General features: G+C 34.8%; 1 protein-coding gene across 1 annotated transcript in view; it reads left to right on the plus strand.

Moving 5' to 3' along the window:
• Nucleotides 1-19038, plus strand: part of Efr (ER GDP-fucose transporter) — a 137719-nt gene that overhangs the window by 22785 nt on the left and 95896 nt on the right. The window contains exon 4 of the mRNA XM_090390724.1: nucleotides 11963-12012. Within this exon, the coding sequence (XP_090246850.1) occupies nucleotides 11963-12012 (50 nt within the window). The remainder of the gene's footprint in view (nucleotides 1-11962; nucleotides 12013-19038) is intronic.

A 19038-nucleotide genomic window follows, 5' to 3' on the forward strand; every position in this document is an offset into this window, starting at 1 on the left:
AAAGAAGGATTGAAAAAAAAAAAAGAACAGTGAAAACTGACAACACAAAGATTGTTTCAGTTAATGAGGAAACTGTTGCTGTCTGCTACACTATTCTGCTTCAGAGAGCTTTTAAAGTTGTTGCAGTCACTTGAGCATCAAATGTTTGTCTGTTTATGTTGGTAACATTAACTTATTATAGAATTGCTATCAAAATTCGCAACAAGATTTGGAAAAGTAGAATTACATTTAACTGGTGAGCACCAGTTATTTTTTATTACTCAGCTAAGTAAAATTGTTTTAAAATAGAACAAAATTTTATATGCACTTCAAACTTCAGTACATCTCTTCTCTGCAAACCCAGGTGATATGAAATTATATTGCCCTTATAGCTAAATTATTGATATAAAAGTAAAAACATTGTCTTTTTTTAATGTGTCGTTTAATGCTGGTGATATAAAAACTCTCAACATGCAACTTGCTTACTTCACAACCACTCAGGCGGTCCTAAAAACTCATATCTTGTTAAGTGGATGCACTAATATGCTGAAAGATGGAACAAAAAAAAAAAATACAGTTTTCTTCATTTTCAGAAGGCCGTCTAGGCTGGTGGGATGAAAATAACAGAATGGAATGGAATGAATTTTTCTTTAATGTAACCTATCAAGAGTATCTCTCTTGAAAATTTCAAATTTTTATTTAGTTCCCTACATAAACATTTTTGGGTTTCCAAGTCAGTGATTTATAATATTTTGCCAGGTAGCTTTTTTTTTCATAGAAGAAATGCATTAATCAAGGTGATTTGGGGCATATATATTCAATTATATGTATACATAAAATGCAGAAAAAAAATTAGGATTGTTAATTCTGATGGGGGAAAAGAGCACTTGTAACACCTAAAACAAGTGGCCACTATTGGGTGGTGGGGGGGGGCCTAAACACTTCATAAAAGAAATAAAAAAAGTACACCCCCTCAGCATTAAAATAGCAGTAAAATATCAGAATTGAACAATTAGCAAAAAATGAAGATGACGTACAAAGATTACTAACAAAAAAAAAAAGTACACTGCTCAAAATATTTAGGGGATATTTTAATTTCTGTCAGATAATTATAAATTTCTGCAAATGATTATGACTATTGAGTACTTTATACATGAATAAATATTTCTCACTTATGGATAGGATGTAATTGATGAGATATTGTTTAAATAATCGATATTTATTGCAAATTTAACAAATTATACATTTTAGCGTGAAATAATTTTAACAAGAATAACAACAAGAATAGCCAAAAATACTCTTGTTAATTTTTAATACGGCATATGGTCTCCATTACCAGCCAAAACAGACAGCGGTACATCTTGATTGCATGGACTGGGTAAGATGATCAAACACTTCTTCTTCTGGGATATTTCCCCACTCTTCTGTGAGAGCAATTTCGAGCTCTTGTAGCAATCATGGTGACACCAATCAAGCAGAAATGCACCTACCTCTAGGCATGTTTGATCATATTACAATCCAGTGAACAGGCAGGCCAGTCCATTCGTTCAATGCCTTCTTCCTTAAACCACTTTAATAAATTTGCACAGTGTGGACAAGCATTGTCATCCATAAAAATGAATTCTTGACCAATTGCAGCAGCATATGGATGAACTATAGGTTCTAAAATCTCATCACAATACCTTTTGGGCTGTTAAGGAACCTTTTCTGATAAAATAGAGATCGGTATGGCCACCTATACTTATTCCAGCCCATACCATTAAACTCCCTCCTTGATATTGGGGTCTTTCACAAACAAACTATGGATTATTTCTTGTTCTACTTTCATGCCATATCAAGATACGTCGGTTATCTTGTTGCAGACTGAACCTGGACTCGTCACTAAAAAGTACGAGCCCAATCCTCATTTGTCCAATTGTGGTTCCTGTGCCCAAATTCTTCAGGCGCTTTTGTGATTTGTAGTAAGTGGAATGCAAACCATTGGTTTTCGAGCATATGACATGAAGGTGATTTCGTACTGTCTGTGTCGATACCAGCCTCCCTGTTGCTGCGGCAAGTTCGCTTTGAAGTTATGTTGCGTTAATTGTTCGATTTCTTCTGGCAAGTAATGACAAATACTGATTGTCTGTTGGAGTTGTTGATGGTGGATGACTTTGACTTTGTCTTCGGCAAACATTTTCCGTCTCCAGAAAGAGATTCCAAAGTCGCGAAATTATGCTTTGAGATACACGACACTTTTGAACGACAACTTGCTGCTTTTGTCCAGCTTCTAATCGACAATGGCTCTCCAAGCCATAGATTCTGCGATATCATGTTGCTCTGTCATTTTTAAGAAAATAATGGGTGATAGGTGACACAAGTTTACAATTGAAGTGATAATTATGCACTGTGGAAGTGAGTGCAACAAGCCACACTTTTTACCCCCCCTCCATATTCTAATGCGGCCAAGACATGTTTCGATAAGTCTTAACATGATTTTGTATGCAGTTGCATGTTCTACATTGTTGTATATTAAGAATATTTTAAAATAAATGTGTTACATTTGTAAATTATTTTTATAACTTTATAATTTACAAGAACACCAAAATATCCCCTAATTGTTCTGAGCAGTATATAAAGATATCAATGCTTAAGAATGGGCTAACAATTTGAGATTTAGCCAACCAAATTGTATTCTTTATTGGCTTAAACCATAACTCAAAATGATGGTACAACATGATAGAATTTTATGCTGCTGGGGTGTTGCTCAGTTAAACATTCTCCCCCGTTCTTTTCATTGTGGAACCAGGGTGAACAGCGAAAAGTCAGATACTGGAACAAACCCAAACCCCCAACTCAACATGAACAGAAATCAAAATTGGTACCATCAACATAAGAAGCATCAATGGGAAAGAAATTAGAAATGGAGCTAGCAGAAGAATTGGATAAGTACTAGATCGACATAATAGGTGTTACCAAAGCAAAGAAACCAAAAACAGGTGAGATCTAAACCAACAAATACAAGATGTTATATTCAAGCAATAACAAGAAGATGTAGTATAATATTAAACACTAAATATGAGGATAATCTTCTTGAATGGTAGGCAATATCAGGTAGAATGATGTGGACTAATATCAAAATGGGAACTGGACAATGAGACTCATTTGTGCTTAGAGGCCCACAGAAGGTTCTACTAAGGAAGTGGAGGAATTTTCTGAGGCATTAGAGAAGGCAGCTTATTCAATGAAAAAGGAAAAGTTGGTGCTTGTTGGAGACCTAAACAGCAGAGTAGGAAACAATTACCAGACACATAAGAATATTTTGGGAAAATTCAGAGAAAAGAGCAAAGATAATAATGGTAACTACCTGCTAGTTTTCTGCTCAGGACATGTACTAGTTATCACTAATGCCATGTTCCAACATAAAAATATGCACAAATTCACATGGAAAAAGATGCAAGGAATAACAAGTCTCATTGATATTATGTCAATAGTTATGTTTTTCAACTGGTTCAGGACACAAAAGTATACAGAGAATTTAAAATAGGAAATAATCACCATTTAGTGTTGAGCATGATAAAATTGAACTTCATATTGAAAAGAAGGAACAAATCGACTGGATTTGTTCCTGAAATACATCCCAACTCAACATCACCAGAGTTCAAGATCGGTACTATCAACGTAAGAAGCCTGAATGCAAAGAAATGGAGCTAGATGAGGAATTAGATAAGTATCAGATATCGATATAATAGGGGTGACTGAAACAAAACAAAAAAAAAAAAAGACAAAAACTGGTGAAATCTTTCTAAGTAATAAATACAAAATGTTATATTCAGACAATAACAATCAGGGAAAATAAGGAGTAGCTATAGTATTCAACAATAAATATGAGGCATCTTCCTGAATGGCAGGCAATATCAAGTAGAGTGATCTGGGCAGAATGGGGAACTGGACAATGAGACTTATTTGTGCCTATGCTCCCACAGTAAGTTCTATTAAGGTAGAAGTGAAGGAATTTTTTTTGAGGCTTTAGAAAAAACAAATGATACAATGAAAAAGGAAAAAGTTGGTTCTAAATAAATGGATTTAAATAGCAGAATAGGAAATGATTGTCAAACATACAGAAATATTTTGGGAAAATTTGGAGAAAAGAACAAAGCTAATAATAATGGCAAATACCTGTTGGATTTCTGCTCAGGACATGGACTGGTTATTACTAACACAATGTTCCAACATAAAAATGTATGCAAATTCACATAGAGAGAAGTGGAAAGAATAAAAAAAAAGTGTCATTGGCTATGTTATTGTTAATAGTGATGTTTTCTCACTGGTGCAGGACACTAGAGTGTACAGAGGATTTGAAATTGGAAGTGATCACCATTTAGTCTTGAGCAGGATAAAATTGAATTTCATACTAAAAAGAAGAATGTGTAAGAAAGTTTTAAAGCAAATAAAAGTTGAGCAGCTCCCAGCTGTGAACTAAAATACACAAACATTATTCAAGAAAAAATGAAAGAGTTTGAGAATAGGAACCAGACCGTGGAGATTCACTGGCAAGCCCTGAAGAAAACATTGATTGATTTAGCCAGAGAGGCATGTGGTGAGATTGTCTGCAAGGATGGAAAAATCAGAACTCCATGGTGGACATAGGAAGTTAAAGAGGCAGGTGAAGGAAAAGAAGAAAGCATATCAAAAGTTCCTGGCAAATAAGTCAGCTTGTGCTCTTAGAGAATACAGAGACAAATGTAAGTAAACTAAACACTGTGTAAAAAAATCTAAACAAAAGTCATGGGAAGATTTTGGTAAGCACATAGAAAATAAATTAAAGATACCAAGAAATAATATTCTTGGTTTAATCCTTTATCCAAGTATAAGAAAACAAAGTTTGCACCTGAAGTATTTTCAGGACAGGGCCTCATATATAGAGGCTAATGATTTCATATCACTTGCCTTAGTATCCAATGATGCAAAGCACATCTCCTTACAGACTTCCCACAATGCACAGCATTGTGGGAAGGATCACTACCCAGACCGGTTTTGGCCTTTATTGAGGTATCATCAGTGAGAGCCAAACCCAAAGGTGATACCAATGTTGAAGTAATGCAGAAGTCATATTTCCATATATGCATAGGCAAATGGTGTCACACCTTAAAATACTCTAGATTAGAGATAGTTGTTGGAAGTTTTTCCACTTGGTTATACTATAAATTAAAGATACCAAGAAGTTATATTCTTGATTTAATCCTTTATCCTGCATAAATTAGCTGTATATGAGAAGGTGTTCAAACCAATTTTAACTTGTGGATCGGAGAGCTAGGTTAGAAATACAACTCTTTATCAAAGACTGGAGATCACAGATATAATTTTAATTTTGTTTTATTGATTTTTCTGCACCATACAGAAACATTAAAGGTCATACTGTGCCAGGACACAGGTTACAGCAGTACATATGGTAATTGGTTTGCAAGACAATCACAAACATCCATGCTCTTGGTGGGATTTGAACCCACCAAGGACATGGATGCTAACCACTTGGCCAACCAGGCTAGCCACAGATATCAGAGTCCTGAGAAAGATTAGGGGACTGAACAGATGGCATCAGTGGCAGTATCGTTAAAATCAAGAATATTAGGAAAGAACAGAGGAAGTTAAAGGAATGAGTTAATAAGTATTTTATCTTAGGAATAAAAATAAATAATTATGGCATCGCACAAATTGAACTACAAGAACAAGCAATAAACTTAGTGGTAGAATATCTGGATCTTTTGGGTATGGCCAAGCCATTTGACGTGTACAAGCTAACATGGAGAGAAAACACAAGAAATGAGAAAAGCCTCAACTATGTTATTGTTGATAGTGATGTGATATCTTGATGCTGGTTCATTATACAAAAGTGTATACAGAGGAAATTGGAAGTGACCATCACTTACTTCTAAGTAAGATAAAAATGAATATCACATTGAACAAAAACAGTATGTAAGAAAGCTTTGAAAAGAATAAAAGTTGATCAGCTTTTACAGGTCAACCGTGGACTTACTATACAAACATTATTACATATGGGCACCTCCACAGAGTCCATAGACATTGAGGGATGTCCTTTACATAATATTAATTATCAGTACGTGTGCAATACCTATTATATTTTGCCTTGAAATCATTTACCAACAAAGCACACATAGCTTATTCTGGCAATCTATTCCACTCATATATCACCACTATAAAATAATGTGTTAATTAAATAAATGTCTGTGCCATTGTTAAATGACGTTAATTATTTAAACTTAACTTTGTCTTAACTTTACCTTTTCCAGCTTCACTAGGATAGGCCTATTAACTGCTTTCACAAAGCTTCCCAAAGTTAATCCCACCACGACCAATTTCTGTTCCTCCCCATTGCTATTAAATAAACTTTGTATTATAAGTAAATTTAAAGTGTGCAGTCACTACTCTCGTACAAATCAATTTAGAAAATTTATTTTATTATCTATGGCATCTAATTTGGGTGAATTTTGTTAGAAAGTTAGGGTGTGGAAAAACAGGAATTAATCACTAAATATATCCAAATTTTCTATATGCAAGTCTATTAGTATCTTCTTATGCCCAGTTTTTTTTTTTTTTTTTTTTTTTTTTTTTTTTTTTTTTTTTTTTCTCAGAGATAGTGCATTAGCCAAAGGAACAAATCAGGTAGTTACAAAACAAAAACATTTATTTTTACTAGACAAGAAGTACATTTACACTAGAGAGAGACTTTGCAATTATCACGCTTAACCCTTTATCATATAGGTAATGCAATCTGTATGACAAAATTCAGTAAACTCATTAAACATAAATTATATACATACTTGCACACTGCATAAACAGATTAAAAAAATTCTTCCCATAAATATAGCCTGACTATATATCAATTCTTAATAGTTCAGCTCCCTATATTAAACTAAGTGCACATTCACAGTCTTAACACGCAAGTTCTCTAATAATATTCCCACAACACTTTATGACTTAGTTACTGTCTTATATATGCACTTTATCTTGTAGGGACATTCATTAACCTGAGATACACTTTCTAACTAATTACAAAAATATTGGCTACTTACATATTCACCATAAAGAGAGAGTCCAATATACAGCATACTTTGGCATCTTTTTTTTGATAAACTTCCTGGCTGCTTGGACATCATAGGTGGTTGCCAGTAAAATCTTTCCTCCTTCGTACATTCAATATGAAATCAGCCATAATTACTACTGGGCTTGCGTGTAACTCTTGAAGGAAATTGGTCTGCTGCAACCTGGAGACGAAGGTCCTACAGCTTTCAATGGGAGAAAAGCCTTGGCGACGGCCAGGACCATAAGCTCCAATGGCGAACGGTAAAAGGCCTGACAACGACCAGAAGAAATGCCTTGAGCCAAGGACCACAACCTCATTTTATGCCAAAATATCACCCTTTGTTCTCTATTGCTGTCTTTTTGGAATTAGCCTCTAACGATGATGTCAATTCTGCCTGATCAGTCAACAATGGTTGACCTTGCAACCTTTGGTTGGTGTTCCGCCATCGCTAATCTGGCATAATCCCTACTTAGGCATAGTCAATGCATATGTACTATTAGTAACATCTATTTAGCACATTATATTTTTTTCATTACACTTTAAACACAGGGGGTCCTCGACATGCGTTGTTTCGACTTTATGATGGTAATCCCATAAATAATTTTAAAAATAAATTTCGACTTGAAGCAGCGTGATAAAGAAAAGGAAAGCCATTACATTAGAAGTGAAATTAGACATTATTAAAAGGGAGAAATGCCAACGAACATCGGCCGTGTGTAATATGTCTCTATTATATCTCCCTTATCTGCTGATCAAGCAGTCTCTGTAACCTACAAATTTTCAGTCTCTCGTCGTGAAGCATTACACAGACCTGCCACCATCTTGGTTATTCGCCTCTGAATTTACTCCATGTCCACATCTTCAAGAAACTTAGGTGACCAGATCTATGTTTAGTAATCCAGATGAAGCCTTATAAAGAGGAATAATAACCAGGTTATCTCTGCATATCAGGGTGAGCTTATGAGCTGTTTTAGCCACTTTTTTTGCAATATGCCCTCTGAACTTCCAACTACCTATTCACCATCTTTGTCTTTATAATTTCGTAGAATACAGTTCCATCAATGTGGTAGTACAGCTGGTAATCTTTTCTCTCCAAAAGCATAACCTTACACTTTGCCACATTAAATTGACATCCATTCTCCTCTGCCCATAGTGCCAGTATATTTAAATCATCCTGGAAAGTATTAACTTTATCTTCATTGATTATTGCTGTACCTATTGCATCATCTGCAAATAACTGAATATTTCTTCTGAGTTCATTACAAATTAAATAGTGGCCCAAATACAGGGGCCCCTCTGGCCCACCACTAGTCACAGGCCTTCTACAGAAATGCTCTTGAATGTCTTCAACAACAAAACAAGCCCATACCCAGTTGATGTAATTTACCTTTTGGGTTTCCATGTGGTATCCTGTCAAATGTCTTTCCATAGTTCAGCAGTATCACTGTGTAGCCATTACCTTTATCCAACTCAGCTCTCACTTCATTATAAATTCCTGAATTTTGCCTTTAACAACTTCTCCAATACTTTGACCACCACCATTCCTGAAATGCTAATTGGTCAATAATTTGCTACTTTTGTCCTGATCCCCCTCCCCTTTATGCATTAGAACTGTTTTCACCACCATCCATTCCCTTGGAAATCTACCTGAGCTGAGACTCAGATTAAAACAGTCAAGTCTGGGGGCACTACAAATTCTCTAACATATTGTTCTTTAAGAGATACTTATGCCTTGACAGATTTCTTTAAATTAACATGAAAAATCAAGGGGTAAGTAATACTATTTATTTAAGGCTATATTTGGACTGAAATATATGGCATTAAATAATAGTATTACTTATTCCTTGTTTTTTGTGTTAATTTAAAGAAATCCTTAGCACATTCTTGTAATACACAAGCTGATATTCCATCAAAACCTATAGCTGTATTCACATCCAGATTCTGTAATATCCTATGTGCCTTGACTTCCTCTTATGGTATGTGGTGAGTGTGTGTAAGTTTGTTTGTGATGTGTGTTTGTTTTTAATAAAGAAGAGGTATGATAAGGTATTTAATATGTTGACTGCCATTATGTGTAAACTTGCTGCCAGTGCCAATATGTTGTTAGTATATTCTCTTCAAAATTTTATAATTGCCATTACATTTTTCACTTTGTCACTGTCACTACAAAGTTTTCTTGTACAAAAGTGTTCAAAGCTTGTGTGGCTATGTTGGTTGAAATTTCTAGTTCTGCACTGGAAGGGAGCATCCTACTTATCAGAAGAGTGGCAGCAGTGATGCACAAATATTCTCACACAACTACCATAAGCCAGTTATCAACTTGCCACTACTGCCAAAATGTTTTTAGTATTTTCTCTTCAAAAATGTATAATTCTCTGATTTCCTTTACTTGTTTTACTAGGGTACAAACTTTTTGGTAAAGGAACAAGAATAAACATCTCTTGGTGGATGGATGGATAAATGCTTTTTTTTATATATTTTATCTACAAGATATCTTGCCACAGGTTATTTCATATGTTGGCTCCTGAAGAAAATCTGGTTTACACCTATAAAATAATTAATTAGTGACTATGATAACTGCCTGCTAATGTTAGGTATAATCTTGGTGCTAGATGCTTCATGTAAACATGCAAGCTCCGAAAACATGTTAGTACAACTTCGATGTTGCAGTTTTTGTATTTACAAATCTGTTACTTCTCATTTATTTGCTTATAAATAATATTTAGTTTGTTTTCACTATAATTACTGCATATGCCAATCTTCCCATTCTCCATTTGAAATACCTGCATCAGCTACAATTATCTTGGGTCTGGAACAAAGTTCAGTACGACAGATATTATATGAGATAACTTGTAGCTGGCATCCTAATATAGACTGCCAACCACAAGATGTCTTGTAGTTGGCATTTAGCATATTAAGTATAAATGTCTAAATGGGCACTCTGATAATGGATCCTTTGATTTACTGGAGGAGCATTCACAATAATAATAACTGGAATCATTTATTTTGATTTATTAATTTTTATTCTGTTGATCTTTGTAAAATTTTCCCTCATATTTATTAAAATAAAGGGTCAGAACTGAGCATGTTATTCTTAGGATCATATTTTGTTGAGTTTAGCTTTATTGTTGAACTTACTGGTGACTTACGGCCTATTAAAACATTTTTCTTAACATCTGATATCGCTGACAAAAAACATCAAGTGATTATTAAAATTAATTTATCCTCTGGAATAAATTAATTTTAATTTATTCCAGAGGAAATAATAAATTAAAATTAATTTAACTTCAAAAATTTGTATTATTCTTCTGTAAGACCTCAGCCCCAATTAACAAAGAATTATATAATTTAAACTTATTTTTAATCCTGCAAACAAATTGATATGAAAGCTGGGAATGAACAAAGATGCTCAATACACTTTATAGGTAGCAAGTGTTTGCAATCATCTGCCACCACTGGAAAGTTTAAATCAGTTAACTGAGAACAGTAAAAGGTGAACTTGGTGAGAATGAACATTGTATACAATTTTTTATGACATAAATGATAAGAAATGGAGAAAAAGGGGAAAAAATTAGAAATCAAATTACTGTGGATATTATTTCTGGGAAAACTTCCATGTTACTCCTCTTAACAAATTATTATATTTATGGCTATTTTGCCTGCCCCTGTTTAAATGTCATTAGCTTTTTTCTCACGGATTCTTAGGGTATTGTAGATGTATATTTACCAATAAATACATGTAGCATAAAGGAAGAGAAATTTACACATACTTTTTCTGGGTGTTGTGGCCTTTCTTCTTTCTGCGATGTGCAAACTACTGCAGTTAGGGTGTTTTGGAAGGAAGTGTGTGTGTGGGGGGGGGGGTTAAAGGTAATGTGGGAGAATTAAAATAAAAAATGGAAAAAAAAAACGGGTTTTTTTGTGTGATATATATATTATATTATTAGGGATGGGTGGAGCGTTTTTTTTTATATAGGTGGGAAAGGATGAAAAGGGTTGAAAACAGCAACTGATTTTTAGAGAGGGGGGTTGATGGGGGGTTACTGTGTTTTGTGTGTGTGTGTGTGTGTGTGTAGCAGGGGATATTGGCTATTCTAATTGAATTTCCAAATCTTAATGTCATTTTTGTCTGGACACTAGGCATATATAACTTCTATGGAACTGGCAAAATGCAATCTTTAAACCTATCCATGTTCCCCATCATACAATATGTATGTATATTGCAGGGCTCATGGGTAAATGTAAAAGTGCTGTTACACTGCTACTGGTAGATATACATAGTGAAAGCTGTCTCAATTTTAGCATTATTCTTTTCATAGCGAATCAAAGAAATGAATAACTGTGCTGTAGGAAATATTTCTTATAGAAGTCAGCTGGTAAAATATTCTTTAGTTTTGTCTTTCAGGTTTGGAGTCCTCAATGGTGAAGCTTCTTTCATATTTGAAAACACTTTTCATGTTTCCATGCATAAGAACAATTTAAATCAAGATACATGGCGGAAATTCAATAGCCAAGTTTGATTAATAGGCAAGCCCGCTATTTCGTTTTATCCTTGATTACAAATAAAGTTATAACATTATAAATTTTCAGGTAAATTCAGGAGCAGAGTGATATAATTAGAAAACCATCTGTAGGCCTGTGTATATGCCTATACTATACTGAACAATGAGGTATAATCTTGATTATCATAGTGAAAATCTGTGTAGTACTAAATATTTTACATTGCATCCAAATATTAATTAAAAAAACTTGAATTAGTAGAACATTAACACGTAGTGAGTCTCCTTTTTAGTTTTTTTCTCATATTTCATTGATTTTATTTTTTTACATGAGCAGAACTTTATTCATACTAAAGTTTTTTTTTTTTTTTTTTTTTTTTTTTTTTTTTTTTTAATCCAGGGATCACTAATTGCTAATTTGATTTTGGGGATTATAATCTTAAAGAGAAGGTAGGTAATTGAGTTTCATTTGTATTCTGGAAAGTACACTGTCATCAAATCATTTGCATTCTGGAAAGTACACTGTGATCAAAATTAAAGTACCCCTGTTGTGGAGCACCATCCAGTGATCCAAATGCTGTGAAACTTTGCAGGAATATTTGTGCAATGTGCGGAAGCGATATCTGAGGGGGGGGGGGTTCCAAAATTCGCCACACAAGGTATTGTAAATCCAAATCCATGCATGGGATTTGCATATTAAACAACTTGGCAGGTGGCAGGAGGATTTAAAAAGATGGACATGGGATTTATTCCTTTATTCTGGTTGTTAATTCTGTTCACAGAGATGGCACTAACCTTGCCCCAATGTGTTTTGCTTGTCAAGCTATACCACCTAAACAATTGCAATGCTGCTGCCACACTCCATGACCTTCATCACCCAAACAAATGTTGATGAGGTCTACTATCTCCGTGTGTGTTCTGCAATAAATGATTAGTTGTTTTGAAGAAACAGGATTGTTGAGAGCTAGACCTGACAGAGGTTGCAAACCAATCAGTTCACAAGTGAATGAAGTTGCTACTACTGTTGTGGAGCAGGTCATGAATAACAGTGTTGATTCCTGCAGTCCACGTGCTGTATTGCAAGATTCTGCATTTCTACCCATTTCAGATAATCCTGACACAGGAGTTGTGCCTGCAGGATAAAAGTTGACTGACATTCACTTTAACATTCGTTGCTCAAGTGGAGTTGGATGCTGTGTGGCCATGGATGGATGATTTTGTGGGGAGATCAGATTCACTTTCACCTGAATGGAGCTGTGAATACCCACATTTTCTGGGTATGGGCTATGCAAAACCCACATGCAATCCAACAAATTCCTTTACATTCATCCAAAGTTACTGTCTGATGCAGGTTTACAGTTTTGTTTTTCATTGAACCATTCTTCTTTGAGGAGATTTGCTAGTCGAATCCTGTGACCTGCTCAGTTACTGCCAAAGGTATTGCAATATGATAAACAGTTTTGTTGTGACATAGCTACAGCATCACCTGTGCATGGATTCAGTCATTTTCATGCAAGATGTTCTTCAAGAACTGTGGCTGCTTCATTCACCTGATCTGACCCCCTGTAACTTCTGGCTTTGGAGATTTCTCAGAGACAGGGTTTATCAGGATCATCTTGATAACTGTGCAAGTGCTGAAAGATGGCATAACACAGCATATTCATAACATCAGTCCTGACCTTTTGCATTCTGCAGTTAAACACACTGTTCAAAGAATGCAGTTGATGTACTGGCAAGGGAAACACACTGAAGAGTACATTCTGTGAATGCATAATGGAAGTGAATAGAAATGTGTTACTTATTCTTGTGTTGCTTTCCTCCTTCTTACACACAGAAAAATTACTACATCTGCATTTGCTACATTAACACTGAAAGACAGTGTAACACAGCATGTTCATAACATCAGTCCTGACCAGTTGAACACTGATTAAAGAATGCAGTTGGTGATGAACCAGCAAGGGCAGCACATTGAACAGTATAGTCGGCGAATAAAAATGTGTTATTTATTCATGTGTTGCTTTCCTCCTCCTTACACACACACACACAGAAAAATTACTACATCTACATCAGAATTTTGGAATAACCCCCCCCAGATATTTCTTCTCCATTATGCACAATGTATTCCTGCAAAGTTTCACAGCATTTGGATCACTGAGTGGTGCTCCACAAGGCTTTAAACAGGCATACTTTAATTTTGATCACCCTGTACTTATTTTTGCTTTTGTTAAAAAAATAATTTTATAAAGAAAATTTATTCATGTTTTTTTTTTTATTTTTTTTATATGGAACAAAATGAAAGGATGCCTCATAGAAAAAACTACTCTGAAAATGAGGAGCACCCTAACATACTGTGTGTGTGCGTGTGTGTAAAGTATCTCATATGTAAAAGATTAAACAAATAATGAGATGGTAGGAAATTGGCTACTGTTTAGCAGCTTCTATTTGGCTGATACTGTCTTCATTTTCTGGAATATAAATCCCCCCCCCCCCTCTGATGTTTGAGTAATATTTTGATAGTAGCAACAAGAGTACTACTAATTATTGAAAACACTGTCAATAAGTTCTGTCTTTAAATCTCAATTGTCCTTCCTTCCCAGTATTGCATGCTTTTTTTCCCTTAAGGTAATTAATCCTATCTACAATTACTACCATGCATGGGCTAAGGCAGTGTTTCTCAATCTTCAGATATCCATGTACTCCTTCCTAAATTTTCATTATTGCCAAGTATCCCCTTATCAAAATAATAATAAAAAAAAAATTTAAAAAAATCATCTAACGCCTTTTTATTCCCGTATGCGGGGAGTAGGCGAGGCCATTTAGCCCTATCTAACTTTTTTTTTTGGAGACTGAGTGGGCAGTTCAATCTCCACTGGTACCAATCAGAGATAGATGGCCCAAGGCTATCACTAATTAAGCAGTGCACAGTGAAGAGAGACGGCTCAAATGTGCCGCCATCTCGTGGTCCCTAACCCAATATATTTAATGTCTGAAATAATGTGGGTTCTATGGTCGATTTTCTTGAGTTTACAGGACGAAAAACCCGAGTTTCCAGGAGGAAAAACCCGCTTGCCCGTGCCAGAGATCGACTAACTCGGGAACTGGTCGAAAAAAGCTTAGGAAAATTTCCTCTAGTCGCCGACTAGACTCAAAACCAAGTCTTCCTTCGTGCGGCCAAGCGCCGTGGTGTGTAAACGCCACATCCACTGAGCTACACAGGCTCCAAAATAATAATAAATAAAATATATTTCGTTGTAAATGTCTATCTTATCTGAATTTAGATTTACATGTAAACAAAAAAAAATGCTTTATTTTTAATAGAACAAAATTGATTCATATAATTACTTTTTTATCAGTTGCTATCGTACGCTCTTCATGTTATTGCTGGCTTACAGCGTACGTTCATATACAAAGCTGAATGAAGATTCACGAGGGATCGCCTGCGAATTTTGGAAACTATAAAGCAGTTATCACAATTTGAGTAGGAAAATTTATGCATAATATATAATTTATTGAGAAATATATACGTTTAAAATAATTCTTTTTTTTTTTCTTAATAATGATTCCATGCATTAATGATACTTAGCTGAAATTTGCCACGTACCCCCTGAAGACCTAAGTCCAGTTTTTCAAATTTCATTTGAATACGTGCATTGGATCGTATTTCAATAAGATCGTCTTTTATTAAATAGCTGTCGTTCGTCAAGTCTGGGTCAAAATTTAGAAACTTCTCTCACACCCCCAGGGGTGCACACACCCCAGGTTAAGAACCGCTGACCTAAAGACTTTGTGGTCACAGATATCTGTGCTAAAGTTTTACATATGAAATGTGTTTGTTTTTAATGGGATAATATCATTAGGGGGAAAAATTGGTTTGACAACAAGACTTCATAAACTGAGTGGCAAAGTGAAGGATACCGATTGACATTCAGAGAAATATGTAGTGAAGTTGTCTGCAAATAAAGAAAAATAAGAACTCACTCTTATTTTTCTTTATTTGCAGACAACTTCACTAGTATCAACTTCACTTATAATTACTCAACTTCACTTTCTTGACTAGTAATTATAAGTCTCAGTGACCTAGTCCATCTTGGGAGGGTGTATGTATTTGTATGTATGAATTAATGAGACAGTCATGAACATTCTTCCCCATGGCGGAATGCAAACCCATAGCTTATTTGCAGGCTTTCTTATACACTTTTTGTATCCACTTTATAAGAATAATCTGTTGACTGTATATGTACTGTAATGAGCCTTCTGCTCCATTGCCAGTTAGCTATGTTAATGGCTATGTTTACTGTTTTCCACAGGGGGGGGAGGCCTTGTTTAACCGGGCGACGCCCCAGCCTGCATGAAATTTTGTCATGTTGTACCATCATTTTATAATTTGGTTTAAGCCAATAAGAATACAATTTGGTCGGCTAAATCCCAAATTGCCAGCCCATCCTTATTTGTTTAGTATCCAGGTAGATACCCAACAAGGTGCACGACGTGAAGGTGAGGATTGGACATTAGGTCAGAAGCCCTGGTCAGTTCTCCGCATTCTTTAAAGGCAATGTGGAGGTCTCCTCTCAGTTATACAGCTTTGACCTTTAAGCACCCCAATATATTAATATTGGGGTATATCAATAAAATATACCCCAGTATATATATATATATATATATTGCAATATATATAACCTTTTAATTTTTCTTCCATCAAATATTTCTTCAACAGGCATAGTTTGCCTTTAAAAGCTTTTATGTCAGAAAACAGTTCTGATAGTAATTTACCTTGGCCCTACAGGTTCAAATTAAGTTCATTAAGGTAGGTGTAAGGTCTACCATAAATGCAAGAGACATAATCCATTTTTTTATCTAATAGTTGTGGGACAGTATTTTCGTGTTCCATCATGAAAATATCTATTTCTTCACGTAAATTAAAAAATATTTTTAGCACAGCACCTCTACTTTACCATCTACCACTTGACTAGTAAGTAATGTCCTCTTGAAATATCCATAACGTCTTTTCTTGATGATAAAATTTTATGGGCCACATGCCATGTAAGTATGGTCAACCTTTTATGGGCCGCCAAAAATGCACATTTGAGCCGCATGCAGCCACCGGTTGACATGTCATCAATCCTGCTCTTGAAGATTGATGGCATGTCTTTGTGTAAGTATTATGATTCTGTTTTAACTCTCTCATATTTTAATAGACTGCCTTCATTTTTCTAATGAGTGCAGTCATTATTTTTCAGCTTTTAGCAATTATGTGAGCTTATTACTCTGAAGATTTTCTGTGATTTATCAAACATATGTTTTTAAATCTTCAAAAAATTCACTTATGTCGTATATTTTAAACTATTATTATACAAATTTTACTCTTTATACACCTTAAATTTTGTATGTGGGTGTGTATTCACACACACGTACACACATTTTAATTCCCTTTTACAATATTGAATTCTTGTTTCTGAGAGATGTTTGTAGGAGGTGTGTGGAGGATTTTTTTGATAATCTTGGTTTTCAAAAATGCTATCATGCTTCCATATATCAAAAATGTTACAGACAAGATGGCTAAATTACTTAACAAATATAACATCAAAGTAGCCTTTCTGCTGCTGGAAAAAATTTCGAGATTTCTACATCCCCCAAAACCTCTCGATCATCCTTTAAAAAAACCAGGTGTTTACAAAATTTATTGTTCTTGCGGCATCTGCTACGTATGACAGACAGGAAGATCTGGGGAAATTCTCATGAATGAACACCAAAAGGATGTGCAAAACAGAAGAGAACACAAATCAGGTCTAGCTTTCCATACCACTTCCACCGGCCACAGTGTACTCTGGCAGAAAACAAACATCGTACATAGAAAAAAATTGTTCCATAAGGAAATTTAAAGAAGCTGCAAACATGCTTAAAATACCAACACAATGCAATAAAAATCAAGGACTAATTCTCCACCAAGTTTGGTCAGCTTTAATAAAAAATATACCTCAATCAGATCTCAGACATTATGAACGTAAACAACAGAATGTGGCATCATCCAGCATTGTTTACATTCAGCACTGCTTTGAATCTGCATTCTGATTTTTAATTTTATGAATAGTCAGACAGCTATAACTGTATAGCATGAACTATTACTAATAATTTCTCTTTTCTTTGTGTTTTAAACTTTAAGTTACCTCTTACCCCCTGAAGATGTAAGTCAAACAACTTATGAAACTTGTCAGGTCTTTTATTAATTCATTGTGTTTTATATAACTTATTTTTAAAAAATGTGATCCAATTACTGGAATATACCATGTAAACTTCTAAAACACAGAAACCTCCATTTACAAAAAAGGACATTGTTCAGGAATATGTGAGTAGAGCTAATGTATAATGGTATGGTCATTTAAAGAGAATGACAGATGAAAGATTAATAAATCAAGTGTTTCAGGCATAAATCATAGGAAAAAGACCCAGAAGAAGACTGAAAGAAGAATGAAATATCAACATTGATCAAATTAGTTTACTGACAAATAATACATGAATTTGGAAGAAACTAGTGAAATCTTATTTGTGTTAGACTGTCACTTGAGATACACTTTTATATGCATACAGTGAATGACTTTATCATTTGTGAAATAGAATGTGTTGCTTTGGAGACAATTTATCAACATGTGAAAACATAAAAAACATAAAACTACTACTTGATTTGAAATTCTGCTAATTTTTTCCACTTGTAACAACAGATTGAGTTCTGAGTAGTATACCTGTGAAAAGGAACAGATAATAAGGCATACACATAAACAGTGCTGGATAAACTTGTAGGTTTATTTAGAATTTAACATGGCTTTGACATGTTTTGCTAGCATTGTCAGAAATTTAAAAAAAGAAAAATCATTAGAGAACATACTTCTTTGAGTGCCATCTCCTATCGGAGGTCGGCGACCACCTTGGCAAATTTTGAGCGATTCTCAGCTATTCTGAGCAGTCTCTCAGATTTCATACCAGTCCACTGTCTGATATCTGCCAGCCAAGATTTTCTTTGTCTTCCTTGTCCTCTTCTTCCATTTATCTTCCCTTTTATAATCAATTGAAGTATCTTATATTTTTCATTACGAAGTAGGTGACCAAGATATGCAGTTTTCCTTCTTTTTATGGTATCTAAAAGTTCACGTGATTTCCCCATTTGTTTCAGTACTTCCTGATTGGACGTTTTTGCTGTCCATAAGATTTTTAACATTCGTCTGTATAACCACATCTCAAAGGCTTCAAGTCTTTTTATTGATGTTGTCTTCAAGGTCCAAGTTTCTGCACTGTACAGCAGTACAGACCATACATAGCATTTAACCATGCGTGCTCTAAGTTCAAACTGCGGTTACACAGTGTTGATTTCATCAAGAGAAAATTTTTTCTTGCCATTTCAATTCTAACTTTTATTTCCATTTCTGGATTGCAATCTTCATTTAACCAGCATCTGAGATATTTAAACTTTGCCACTCTTTCTAT

The sequence above is a fragment of the Typopeltis vanoorti genome, chromosome 3 (assembly GCF_054136105.1).
Source record: "Typopeltis vanoorti isolate ZY-2024b chromosome 3, IOZ_Tvanoo_1.0, whole genome shotgun sequence".
Classification (NCBI taxonomy): Eukaryota; Metazoa; Arthropoda; class Arachnida; order Uropygi; family Thelyphonidae; genus Typopeltis; species Typopeltis vanoorti.